Consider the following 13590-nt stretch of genomic DNA (forward strand, 5'->3'; position numbering starts at 1 on the left):
AACTATGGATAACAATGGGACTACAAGTGTGAGGATGAACTATTCTGGACAGTCTGGTCTAAGTGATCATTATAGCTGCCATGCCCCTGTTCCAAGAGTCTCTTAGCTTCAACAATAAAGAAGAACTTAGTCTCCAGGAATACTCCTATGCAGGCTCTGGTGCTGTGCCAAACTCTCTACTCTGAAAGCTAATGTGGGCAGGTGAAATAACTCGGAGGATGTTCTCGAAGCATCAAGGCTGATCTAAGTGCCAGTGCATGCCTTCCTTGCCACTCTTCCTTCCACTGCTCTGGAGATGGTGGGAGTTCCCAATCAGATGAAGACTGGCCACTCCAACCAGCCTCTACTGATACCTGCTAGACTTGTAGTATGGTGGAAAATAAATTTTAGCTTTGTTAAGGCGCACGCACGTGTGTGTTTGTGTGTGTGTGTGTGTGTGTGTGTGTGTGTACATACACACAAACATGAGTGTGTACAAGTGCAGATAGATAGATAGATAGATAGATAGATAGATAGATAGATAGAATGAATATGAATGTGTATTCCCATATCCCCATGCCTGGCCTTGCCTAAATAAAACAGATGTCCCTTACCCAATCCCCACCCACGATGCTGTGACTGCTGGTGGGCAGATACAGCTGAGCAGGATTGAAACATTCTTCAGAAAAACTGTGAGACTGCTACAGAAAGCAAAGGTCTTCCTTGTTCTAAGAGGAAGCTGCCACCCTCACTCCAATGAGTACATTATATTCCTTCTCACTAGAAATATGTTCAACCTATTTGTCTTACTTTTCTTTTTAAAGAGAGAATTATCCTTGTAATATAATTCTCCTAGAAAGCGTTGAACAAAGAAATCACAGCAGAGATGCTGTCAGGAGCCATAATGGGACAAACAAACAACTAGCAGGTGATCTTCCTGAGATGGCCTGTTTCAGATTATCATACAATCTGTGACAGGCTCACTCTTATTAGGCAAGATCATGAGAGAATTCATTTTAGGAAATATTCCTGCTATTAATTTGCTTTTCCTGTTACTATTAAACATATATAAAAATCATTAAGTAATAGCCCCACCCCTTTGGAGCAGATCTCTAAGATGTCCAATCTTGTAGTGATGCTATCTAGGCAAATAGATGATTTCTTAAGGCTTAATGATGACCCTATAGGAATTCCTAAGATTACACAGTTACTATTAAGCTCTTTTATAGTGGGGCTGCTATTAGGGCCTTTTCTGATAGTCAAAGCTGCAGTGAGAACTCTACCAGTCTCCTATGTGTCACCAGTTAATTGCTCTCAGATGGTAACTGGATTTTCTCCTACTCAGAGCACAATCCAAGAGGTTGTAAAATAATTAACCAAAGGACATGAAAGGGAACTAATGGTTTATTATAGGTGCTAGGACAGAGGGTAAAATATTGACTGGGTTTATCTATATAAAACTTCACTAATAACTTATTTATGGTTTGAAACCTCCAGTGAACCTGTGGAACTGTGACAGGTGATGGATGTTTAGCCAGATAATTACTCCTAAAGGACATGCATGTAAACATTCTCTGTTGTAAACTTCTATTTCAATTTATGATTTGATATTTTTTGTGTGAACTCGTGATGAACTTTGTAACATGTGATCATATATTCTGAAAGATATATTGGGACTGAGGATAAAGAGATGAGAAAGAAGAGTAGAAGTTTTCCCTTCCTAGAATTTTTTGCCTTTCCCCGCTTAGAGAAGAAAATTTTCCCTTTCCCATTTAGAAGAATTTTTCCCTTTCCCTGATCTTTCTGCTTTTCCCCTTAGATAGCTTTCATAGGAAACTTTTTACTACTTAGTAATAAATGCTATAATTACTTTTCTAAGTGTCCCTTTCTCTTCCAGTGCCTTTGGACTAGCAGGCTGAAAGTTAGAGCCTGGAGGCAGTCCCTGCTGGGATAGTACTTAATCCTCTGCTGTTTTAGGAGGAGCTGCGAAGTGCCAGAGACTTGTAGTTTCTGGCCTCAGAGGAACATAGAAGGCAGCTTAGCTACAGTAGCAGAGTAACTTAGACTTAGATAAGTAAACTTTTTATTATACAGCAACTCTAAATATCTCATAAGACCAAGTGCCAATGCTCTTCCCACTCTACTGCCTCAAGAACCAGCAAGGAAGAAGACCCCTGCAAGGGCTGCCCCCCTCCGCCGGCAAGATACATTTTCCTACAGCTTTATGCTGAGTGGAAAATTATTGTTTGAGGAAGAACAAAAGCAAATAAGAGTCTGCTGAAATAGCCTTCTATGAGGGGGCCAGGCCACTCAAAAGATAGAAGGTTGAAGTTTTTATTTGTAAACAGAATGCTGTTCAACCCAGAGTTGCTGGTTTTGGCTCAGTCTCATACTGATGGTCACTTCCACCTGCTCCAGCCAGGCACTGTCATAAAGCAGACACCATACAGGCTAGGGGCTGCTCTGCCAGAGTCTCCAGCACAGCTCTGATTTCCAGTGGGATAGTGGTTTCTTTTCAGAGACCATCTGTCTAGCCTTGGGACAGGCGAGGTGTGTTAAGTGGAAAATCCCCAGCTGAAGCTTCCCAATGGTGCCCAGCACTCTGAGGGATGCCCACGAGGAATCTGGGAAGTTAGCACAGGAGAGTGTTTGGGGACAGTCCCAAGTGGAAGCTCCTAGGCTCCTGGTTGGGCGATGATAGGATATCAGTGTTATAGGAGAGGGTATGACGTAATCGCTGTGATCTGGTTTGCTCTTTTCCATCTACACACAGCTAGGCTCAATAAGTCGGTGCTGAGTGATTGGGAGACATCCAGCTCCAACTCTAATAAGCTGTACAGACTTTGCCTGTCATTGCCCTGGCCCACTATCCTTCACCTGGGAGTCCAGGTCATTCTAGGTCAGGCAACACAGTACTGTCTGTCGTCAGAGCAAAATCAAAGACAGTACCCGCGTGCGGGAGGGGAGCCTGCGTAGAGTAAGCGTGCCGTGCTTCAGGTAAAACACATTGGCCACTGACAGCATGTTGCATCTAACATGGCGGCAAGTTCTCTCGTGTGGGAAAGTGTTCTTTGGTGTCCTGTGGAGATGGTTGTGAGAACGGGATGTGCTGTGATCGCTCCTTGTGGCTGATGGTGATGCTGAATCCCTTCCTCTTCATCCCCCTTTGTTCTGCTTGGCTACAGCAAGTGTGAGTTAGCACAGTTTGCTCCCAGAAATATGATAATGCTGGCCATCTTGGCACCATCTTATGGATCTAAGTATGCTTTGGAATAAACTGGTCACATCTGTTTTAGTTTTAGAGCCTCCTAGAGCCATTCTAAGCCTACCCTGGAATTCCAACTCTTAGGAAGTCTTTTCCTATTTTATCTTTCTGTTCCATTCCATTTCATCCCTTTACTCCTCCCTCCCTTTCGTGTGTGTGTGTGTGTGTGTGTGTGTGTGTGTGTGCGCGCGTGCGTGTGAAGGTTACATAACAATTTTCTAAAAGTCTAATGGTTATCATGGGTGAAGGGCATGTGTTCCCTACATAAGCATGCATGCAATGTATTCTGTGAATCTCCCAGTGCCATAGCTTGATAGGCTGAGTGAATGCTGGAGTGGTAGGTGGGCACAGAGGGTGTAGGGTGGGGAAGCAGGGCATGGGCAGCCAGAGGAATTAGGATGACACTGACTTTTCAGATCCCAGGATACCTGTTAGGGAGGCCTTCCAGCACCATGCCAAGGAGAGCACCATGCTGGGCTGGGAGGGAAACTGGCTGCTGACTTTCTCTGCTCATATTCCTAAATTTCCCACAGTAGGTTCCCTCTTGCCCCTTGTCTACGTACAGATATCCGTCGGAAGGACTTGAACTCAAGGTAGGTGAGGTGTTCAGACAGTTCTTCAGGTTCAAGATGGTCAAACAGCAGGGACACTTTCCGCTTCTTGCTGGTATTTGATTTTATCCTCTGAGTCAGTTTCCTGGACCAGTCTCGAGAATTACTTTTGTGAGTGGATGAGAAAGGGAGAAGAAAAGAAGAGTCAGTCCCACATGCTTTTCCTGAATGAGCACACTAGTGTGACCCACAGAATTTCCAAAGTACAGTTAGCTAGCTCCATTTGGCAAAAATGATGCAAACCGAGTTTCCCCAGTATATCTTGCTTTTCCTGATAACCATTCAAAGAAATGAGCCTTTTCGATGCAGCAAGAGAGACAGGAGGGCAGTGGGAAAGGGACATTTTTAGGTCCTGTTCCTGGCTCTTCCTCTGACTTTAGTCTACGCCTTCCACGTCTTCCTGTATTCCTGTTAGGGTTATGGGACTGTTGGTGGAAATCATAAGAGTGAGCTAATTTTCATGCCAGAAGAGATCAGAAAAGAAGAGGGGAAGACATCATGCCTCAAGAAATCGTGGTCAAGAACATGAAGTCACACTGGTCAGAAACAAGTCATTTCCCCCCAATGTCCCCATTTACAAAAATGACCATATAAATTGACTGACCCTAGAATGACCCAATTATTCCCCAATGTCCTCACAGCCCATCCCAGAGAATTTCTTAGTTTCAATTTCACACTAAGCAGAGGAAGGCAGCCAGTGTTGAAAGGCAGCAGGGTGCAGGCTTGGGTTTCTAAACAGGCGCTTCTGAGAGCCTTGACTCTTGACACAAAGATTCCCTGGTTTTAAGCTTGGGGAAGGATACAAATTCTATAGACCTCTTCCCTATGTGTACTCACGACTCTCAAATGCCTGGCAAAGGAAAACATAACTCATGATTCCTTAAATATATCAGGTCAGGAAATATCCTCAATTAACAAGTCTAAAGAACGCACAGTGAAAGAAATCGTGAGAGAAAATATTAGGTCAGAAGACTGAGGTTTTCAAGTGGCCCCAGGCTCTAGGGTTTTCATCTTGAAAATGAAAAGGTTGATATTTTTGGGTAAAAAAAAATCCCTTTTATCTATCAAGTTATATAATTCCATGCAGAGGAGCACAGAGGACCAAATGGAGAAGCGGATTGATTTGGGATTGGGGGATGTAGCTTGGAAACCATCCCTTTGTGTGTGGGTATCACAAGCAGGGCTTGGAGGGCAGCTGCAATTCTGCCACGAGTTCTCATCTGAGCTGTGTCAAAATAGATGGCAGTGATAAGTTGATGGATAGAGACCGGTCACAGACCCCAGGTCTGTCAATCATAGACTACAGGCAAAACCATGAGTTTGGGTTAATTGATCTCCCCAGTAATGCAGTTCTAGAACTCTGTATTTTGGGAATTTGTATTATTGCAAAACAATTGACCACACATAAAACCCCCAGCATGTAATATGTATACCCTCCTTCCCCAAATTAAGAAGGGCTCATTTTCCAGAGTGAGCCAACTGTGTGAATAAGGAACTCGAAGAATGATCTGAAATATCCCCCAGTTCCCTTGCAGCTCTAGGAACTGAATGGTTTTTCACAGATATCTGTGACTGTTCTAAATCTTTGCTTGAGACATTCTGTAATAGTTTCTGGTCCATGTAAGTTCAGGGGTGCCTGCTGTCCTAACTACTAAGGAGACCTTAGCCCAGGTACAAGGCTTTCAGTTTCTCATGGGATGGCTACTTTTTAGTCAGGTCTGGCTCTCTCTGCTTGTTGCTCCCATCTCGTGAAACTTCCTAATTGGGTGGCCTCTCTGCTCTTTTTATTAAATATTAAGTTATCTTTGGTGGGCTCTCAGACCCTGCTTGTCTGAGCTTCTAGGAGATGGAGGCAGTGAGAGGCCTAGTTTCACAGCTCAGGTTACTGGAGGAGTGTAGTTTCAAAGGACCTACTAGAACCTTGACACTCACATTTGTGTCGTGTCGATGAGGTGGCAGTGGGACTCCTCACCATTGGCTTTCACCAGGTCCTGAAACTCTTCCATGGTGCTGGTCAAGCTGGCATCCATTTTGAACATGATCCAGAATTCTGTTATCCAATACCTACAAGGAGGGAGGAAGAAAGAGCCCTGAGCCCTGGGCCTCACAGTTGGGCAGATTCCCATAGGAATTTGAGTCTACAAAAAAAAAAGCACTCAGGAGAAGACAGAGTGAGATTTGTCCTGTAGCGAAAGATCTAGGTGTAGAGGGCGCCAGGGAGGGAAAAAAACCATGTAGCAGTCTTCAGTGTCTCCACAGCAGATTTGTTTTGATAAGAGAAGGTATCATATGGAAGAATCCAGACAGGATGTAGACATGGCCATGCAAGCAAGCAATTATCCAAAAATGGTGTGTGTATCTATAGAGTATGTTTTTATTACATGTTACTATAACTATGAAAAATAAAGTTTATCATAACCTGTAAGAACTAGGGGAAATCTTTATAACAGAAAGCTAAGCATAAGCTATGCAGTATAAAAGCATATATATATTATATGTGTGTGTGTGTGTGTGTGTGTGTGTGTGTGTGTGTGTCATTGTTGTTGTTGTTTGAGACACGGTTTCTCTGTGTAGTCCTGGCTGTCCTTGCACTTGCTTTGTAGACCTAGCTGGCCTCGAACTCAGAGATCTGCCTGCCTTTGTCTCCCAAATGCTGAGATTAAAGGTGCACTAAAGCAAGGGGATGAAGGGATGTAAGATACATAAGGGATGAGGAATATGGAAGCAGAAAGCAGTGAAAAGGACATCTATATTTCAAAATTCGATAATAAACCCCACCAACTTTATGTTACCTTAAAAAACTAGGAAAAATTACTAACACATGAAATAAGGGGAAAAATAACTTCATGAAGGATATATACAAAATGGTTGTTGGTTATGGTGTTTAATATATTGTTTTCAGAATTTCTTAAATGTTCAATGAGCTGTACTACTACAATAACTAAGCATAAAATAAAGAAAAAACCAGAGACCCTTGATTATCTTTGTATGTTTTTCTTGATGCAAACTCATAAAATTAAGAGGAATAAAATAAAAATCTTCAGCACAGGTACATTGGAGGAAATTCACTGTTTGACTGACTTTCCAATATGAAGGCCTTTGTGCTTCAGTCTATCCAGGGGGCAGCCATCAGTGTCCAAAGGCAGCCTGCAGTGTGAGAGGTAGCCATCTTGTCAGAGGCAGATTATAGTGTCAGAAGCAGCCACAGTGCAAAAGGCAGCATACAATGTCATGGGCAGATTACAGTGTCAGAGGCAGCCATCAGTGTCAGAGGCGGCCATCACTGCCAGAGACAGCGTATAGTGTCAGAGGCAGCCTACAGTGTGAGAAGCCTACACAAGGCTGGGAGGGAGAGGGAGGGAGGATCAGCAGGCGCAGAATTGTAGGCCACATCTGTTCATTTCGTCTCATTCCACACAGTCCCCAGATCACAGAGACATTACCTGACAAAATAGCAGATCTTCAAGCAAATTCCTGGAGAATTCTTTTCCAGGGCGTCCTTATATGTAGAGTTGTGGTTAAGGAAAATGGAAACTGTAACACAGAAACCATGAAATACTTTGCAAGTATTTACCAAGTCAACCTTGAAAATGTGGGCAAAATGCCTTTTGCACATGCTCAAGTGACTAGTAGCCCAACTGAATGAACAAGTTAGAAAGAGATCCCTTTCATCTGTTAAAAGCTTTCTAGTGACTGATGTATGCATAACTATTTAGACAATGTATATATTCAAATGCATTGAAAATTAAAAAGCAGTAACATGAACATTTTACACACACACACACACACACACATGATAGGCATTAGTTGACTAACCTTGTATACTACATGGCAAGTCAGACAAAATCATGGAATATTACAAAAAATGCAAGCAAAGAACATCTTATCAGAGTTTATAATTCTGAATATTTTGAAAGAGCAGAAGAACATCCCTGTATTTAAATGGATTTTGAGGTACAAGGCAAGGGTATTTGTCTACTTAAGAATCAGATGAGAACTCTAGTTCAGTGGTGAACATGGGTGTGACCTACCATCTTTCTTCTTGACAGATTGAAAAGCAAGCTACTTCTCTGTCTATCCCACAAGGGTATAGCTTCTTTCTCTTTTAACAATGGGGACATGAAAATTGTAACATAGAGGTCAGTGAATTACAGCTGGACTGGTGAGAGGGGTCCAGCAACCAACTAAGATCAAGTAACTGGAGTGGAATTGGTCCTCTCTCAGTAGGTGTGAAACTACTGGAAACCTTTGGAAAACTGAGTTAAATACAGAAAAGGCAGTGTTCCCAGAACCACAGTGCTGTGTTTACAAGGAAGGCCTGTAAGCATTTTGAAACCATGAACACCTCAATGATTTTGAGCATCTTGGATCCACAGGTTTGAAAATTCAGTGTTGGATATTTGATTAAGTGCAGTAGATGTGTAGTTTTAGGTTTAAATCTTACTGATTTTATGCTCAGCTTTAGAGGACCTAAAATAATATTGACCCATTGAATAAATTACAATTCAAGAAAACTAAACCTGAAATGTAAATCTTAAAGGTGAGCAAACTAAACTTGAAAACACAAAGAATTATAGTAAAATTTGTAATTTTAATAAATATAGGACTAATTTGGAAAATTATATATGAATATATTTCTTATTAAATATATTCTTGAAATTAGAGCAAGTGTGTGCACTTGCACACACACACACACACACAAATACAAATGATAGCAAATGTATACAAAACCTCACACAGCAACAACACAATTAAAATCAAAGCCTGTCCAGGCTACCAGTGACAAATGGGTAGAAGAAAAGTTCAGAAGCCAAGAACATAGAGTGTAACGTCAACATAGATAACACAAGGTACATTCTTGATACTTTTGAGGTTCTGTGCTCTTATCAATTTTTCTTTAACTCATTGAAATGTTTATTCTTCCATAGTAAAAGGGGAAGATACACACACACACACCACACACACACACACACACACACCTTTTGAAAGAACTATGTTAAGTGGAAGTAATTGGACTGTTTTGCAGTGTATCTTCTTTTCTGTCTTCCCAGGACTTTGTGCCCAGGAGCTGTGTTTTGTGAAGCCCTTGGTAGCTCTCAGACTAGGAAGCTTCCGAGTATCCTTCAGAAGGAGGAAGTCCCCCAGTCCTTGGCTGCTGGGCCATGGCAAAGGCAGCAGGCTCAAGGCTGTCCCTGCTGCTTGTGGTTTAGGCAATGGTACTGTTGCTTGCAACCGAAAATACAGAGCCAATGCAGGGTTGAAGGGGAACTAGTATGCTAAGTGGAGTTAAGGAAAACAAAGACACAAGGGGCAAGCTAATAAATATATTTGAATACATTAAAATGTTAGCAGAACAAACTGGTCCAGACCTTGGAGAAAACAGTTTATGAGAGACAAATGTAAAGTTAAAAAGCATCCTGGGTCCCCAGATCATTGTGTGAAACTACCCACAAAAGGTTTCTGAGTGAGAAGACCCTGTGTGCAAGTACTCAGGGAAGAGGTCACATGAGAACTTGGGGAGGGCATGGGAGGGTACAGTTCAGAAGTCCGTGGGGATAGGCATGGGCTCTTGTGATGTTCAGTGCTTCTGGAAGGTATGAGCAAAGACCACTGGCAGCTGGGAGACCACAGCAGCAGAGAGGAAAGTCTAAGTACCTTGGTAGGAGCCTGCAGTTGTGCTTAGCAGTGAGTGGGAGTAGAGATTGGAGATCGCGAAGGCAGACTAGTTAAGAAGGTTTCACATCAAATTTCTAATCCTAACAGTCGAATAAAGGGGAAACAGGGTTAAGGGTTTATTTTTAGATGCGGGACATTTGAATGTGTCATGGCCTGGGAGCAGGTGCCACTGAAAGGCTGAGCAAGAACACAGAGGGGCGGGGGTGGAGGGTGGGGGATGTGATGGGCGGGCAGTGTAGGGGTTGCTGCAGAAACAGTACCCAGTGGTGCTCCAAAGGAGGCCACTCAAGTACATCTAGCCTCAAGGCCAGTGCATTTTGAGGAAGGAGTGCCTAATTGCCAGTGTGGTTCACAGTTGCTGGTGCATGGAGTCATAAAAACCAGATTGAACTGGTTTGAAAGTCTCCGCAGAGGCGGTGCTCACCCATCACAAGTCTCTCTCAGTTGCTGACCCTCCCCATGCTCTACCCTGGGACACTGATCACTGAGATGGAAGAGACCGCTTCATGGCAGTTAGAGAAGGGCTGTTGTGTTTCTTGTGTTTCCTGGAGAAGGATTTGTACAGTCACGTGTCCTGACTCAGCCCCAGAGACCTTGGCCTCAGGTGCTAGCTAACTGGTTCCACGTCTCCGACTGCAGTTTTCCTTTGAGGACAACAGCTCACAGTACCACGAGCATTTTGAAGGAGAAAGCAGGCGACTTCCATACCCTACCACAGGAGGTCCGCATCCAACAAGGGCTAACCAGCCCACAGTCAGTGCCACAGCCTAGACCACAAAGGCCATGTAGTACAGATCATGTGGCCGAACCTTTCTTCAGAGCCCAGGAGGGCTGAAGAACTCATATGAAGTCCCTCAAGAAATGCATCATTTAAGACTCACAACTGGGGCTGGAGAGATGGCTCAGCGGTTAAGAGCACTGACTGCTCTTCCAGAGGTTCTGAGTTCAAGTCCCAGCACCCACATGGTGGCTCACAACCACCTGTAATGGGATCCGATGTCCTCTTCTGGTGTGTCTGAAGACAGCAACAGTGTACTTCTATATAATAAATAAATAAATCTTTAAAAAAAAAGACTCACAACTGTCCTGGTCAGTCTGTGCAGGATGAATATGATTTGCGACTAATGTATAATGAAAGGTATTTTTTTTAAAAAAATTCACAGGTGATATTATTAATGTTATCTGCATTTGTATGTTGACTTCCTTGACCATCTACCACACAGAGAAATCTGCATAAATAATATTGTACTACCTAAAAGAAGCTACATACACAGGTGTGGACATATAGATTTGTAAACACACAGGTGCACGCAGGTGCACACACATACACACACACACACACACACACACACACACACACACACACACACACACATCCACCAGTGCTCAAACATACAACCATACCCTTAAAAGGACAGGTAAAGGCATCTACTGCTCACTTTATTCCAAATCAGCTGAAATGAACGCACATTTGAATCAGCAGCCTACTTTCCATGCCCAAGGATATAGATTCATGAGTTTTTGCAGCAGCTCAGCCGAGGAGATGATGATTCGGTGCATGGTTAGCATGACTTGTAACAGCTGGTTACTTCGACACAGGTTTCCATCTGCATCTGAAAGTGCAAAGAGCTGTGTGTGAGTCTCTCAGAAAGAGATGACGGGGGCTCTGATCCTCCAAAATTCTAGCGGGCAGACAGCTAGGGCTATTCAAACAGCTCTCTTTCAGCTGCCCAGTGCTTTGCCTTTTCTCCTGGTTTTTACCATCCTCCTGTACCCCTTGTCTATCCCCACAAAACATATGAATCAAGCTGCCCCAAAGGTGATAGAGTCTTGTCAAAGGGATAAAGTCTAGATCCAGATTGAAAGCAGAGGTAGCTGTAGGGTTTATGGGACCCAACGTTTATGCGATTGGGGGTCCAGAGGGACTTTCTCTAGCATCAGACTGGGAAGCCACGTGATTAATATGCAGTTAAAATAAATATCTTTTTTTTTTTGGTTCTTTTTTTTGGAGCTGGGGACCGAACCCAGGGCCTTGCGCTTCCTAGGTAAGCGCTCTACCACTGAGCTAAATCCCCAGCCCCAATAAATATCTTTAAAAGTTTTACAAAGGCACATGGCTAGGTGGATGAATTTCTAGAGCTGTGTCCTGGCCTTGGACATGCAAGTGAGGAGCCTGAAGTCCAAGGTGTTCAATTTCTAAGGCTTCTGTGGTGAAATGAAAGTAAACATTACATATGCAGAGTGTGGTGGATTTTGAGGGTCCACGATGATTTGCAAAAGGCACCACTAGCGGCGTATTTCCAAATCTCATTGGCTAGCAAGCTGTGTTCTGCGTAGTAGCATTGAGGGTAATGTTGCCCTTTGGAGTGGCTTCCAGCACTGGTTTTGTTTCTACAGTATGAAATGTGCTGCTTGTCCCTTCCCTGCCTACTCGCCGACTTTCGCCATGAATCTCACTAGTCAGGAACACTTGCTAGCCGGGGTACAGTTGGCTTTTGTCTTTTGAAACAATCATAAGAGAAGAAAAAAGCCAGATTGTTTCTTTCTCATCCTTCTCTGCTTTAACCTGTTTCCTATATTCTGGATAAGTTGTAATGGTGGTCGGTCCTTCCCTTATGTCCACTGTGCTCTCTAGAATCTCAGTCTTATCTCATAACCTATTGGACCTAAGGATGGGAATGACTGCTGGTGGTTGGGTAGTTCTGGTGTAACATCTCTCAATTCCATGCTTATCTCCATAAGTAAATCTGTCTGTCCGTCCATCCCTCCATCCATCATCTGCCTATCTATTTGTGATAGTTTGTATATGCTTGGCCCAGTGAGTCTCTCTATTAGAAGGTGTGGCTCTCTTGCAGTGGGTGTGCTACTGTGGGTTTAGGCTTTAAGACCCTCATCCTAGCTGCGTGGAAGCCAGTATTCTGCTAGCAGCTTTCAGATGTAGAGGTAGAGCTCTCAGCTCCTCCTGCACCATACCTGCCTGGATGATGCCATGTTCTCACTTTGATGATGATGGACTGAACCTCTGAACCTGTAAACCAGCCCCAATTAAATGTTGTCATTATAAGAGTTGCCTTGGTCATGGTGTCTTTTCACAGCAGTAAAGCCCTAACTAAGACCCTGTCTGTCCATCTGCCTATCTGTCTATCTGTCTGTCTGCCTGTCTGTCTATCTGTCTGTCTATCTATTATCTATCTATCTATCTATCTATCTATCTATCTATCTATCTATCTCTATCATCTTTCTCTACATATCATCTATCACCTATCTATCTATGTGAACTACTGTCCATCTATAACGTCTTATATAATACATTGTAAACGTGGTGATCATTTTCATTCTGTTTCAAGTTCAGTAAGTTCTAAGTACAGGATACGGTCAGAAGTCCTGAATCCTCAAATGCTGATCTAAAGTCACATGTATTTGAGAAAACTCAAGTGCTTACTGGCTCTGTACAGCCCTCACTGCCTGCCTCCCCTTTATCTTGGAAGGGCACATGGAAGCCCACATCTCCTCTCTGTTCCCATTTCCTCTTTTCAAGAGCTGCTAAGCTTATTTACCCTGCTGGGCCATCAGTATCAACATTTTCCCTGTGGGTTTTTATGCCCACTGACATTTACCTTTGCTCCCATGTTTTCTACTTAAAACAAAAGTAAATAGATCCCTCATCTCTGCATTTCTGTTTCCCTCTTCTTCGAGACACCAGGATCACCCTTTTTTCTTCCAGTCACTTGTCAGCCATTTCAACTTCTGTCTCCACAAGCCAGTTTGTTGTTTAGTTGGTTCTATGGGATCTCTGTACTTGGCCTAGGTTGGTCTTGGACTGGAGATCTTATTGCCTTGGCCTCCCAACTTCTGGGAGCATGAGCCATCACAACTAAGCTAACTATTTAATTTCCAAGGTTATCGACCAGCTCCATACTCCATTAACTTCCCTGTCCTCATCTTACTTCATGATTCAGTGAGTCTTCAGTCCAACTGAAGCCACACTGATGAGTCTCCTCCCGGAAGGCTTTCTTCTCTTGGCTTCATCTCTCCACACTCTGTCACGTCTCTCTGTCT

The 13590-nt window shown here is 43.3% G+C and overlaps 1 protein-coding gene across 1 annotated transcript in view; it reads right to left on the reverse strand.

The window, feature by feature from the left end:
* The window catches only part of Rasgrp1 (RAS guanyl releasing protein 1), a 60041-nt gene that overhangs the window by 15092 nt on the left and 31359 nt on the right, over positions 1-13590 (reverse strand). Inside the window, 4 exon segments of the mRNA NM_019211.3 lie at positions 3808-3961; positions 5788-5919; positions 7299-7361; positions 11039-11144. Coding sequence (NP_062084.2) covers positions 3808-3961; positions 5788-5919; positions 7299-7361; positions 11039-11144 — 455 coding nt within the window.

This window comes from Rattus norvegicus, chromosome 3, assembly GCF_036323735.1.
Source record: "Rattus norvegicus strain BN/NHsdMcwi chromosome 3, GRCr8, whole genome shotgun sequence".
NCBI lineage: Eukaryota > Metazoa > Chordata > Mammalia > Rodentia > Muridae > Rattus > Rattus norvegicus.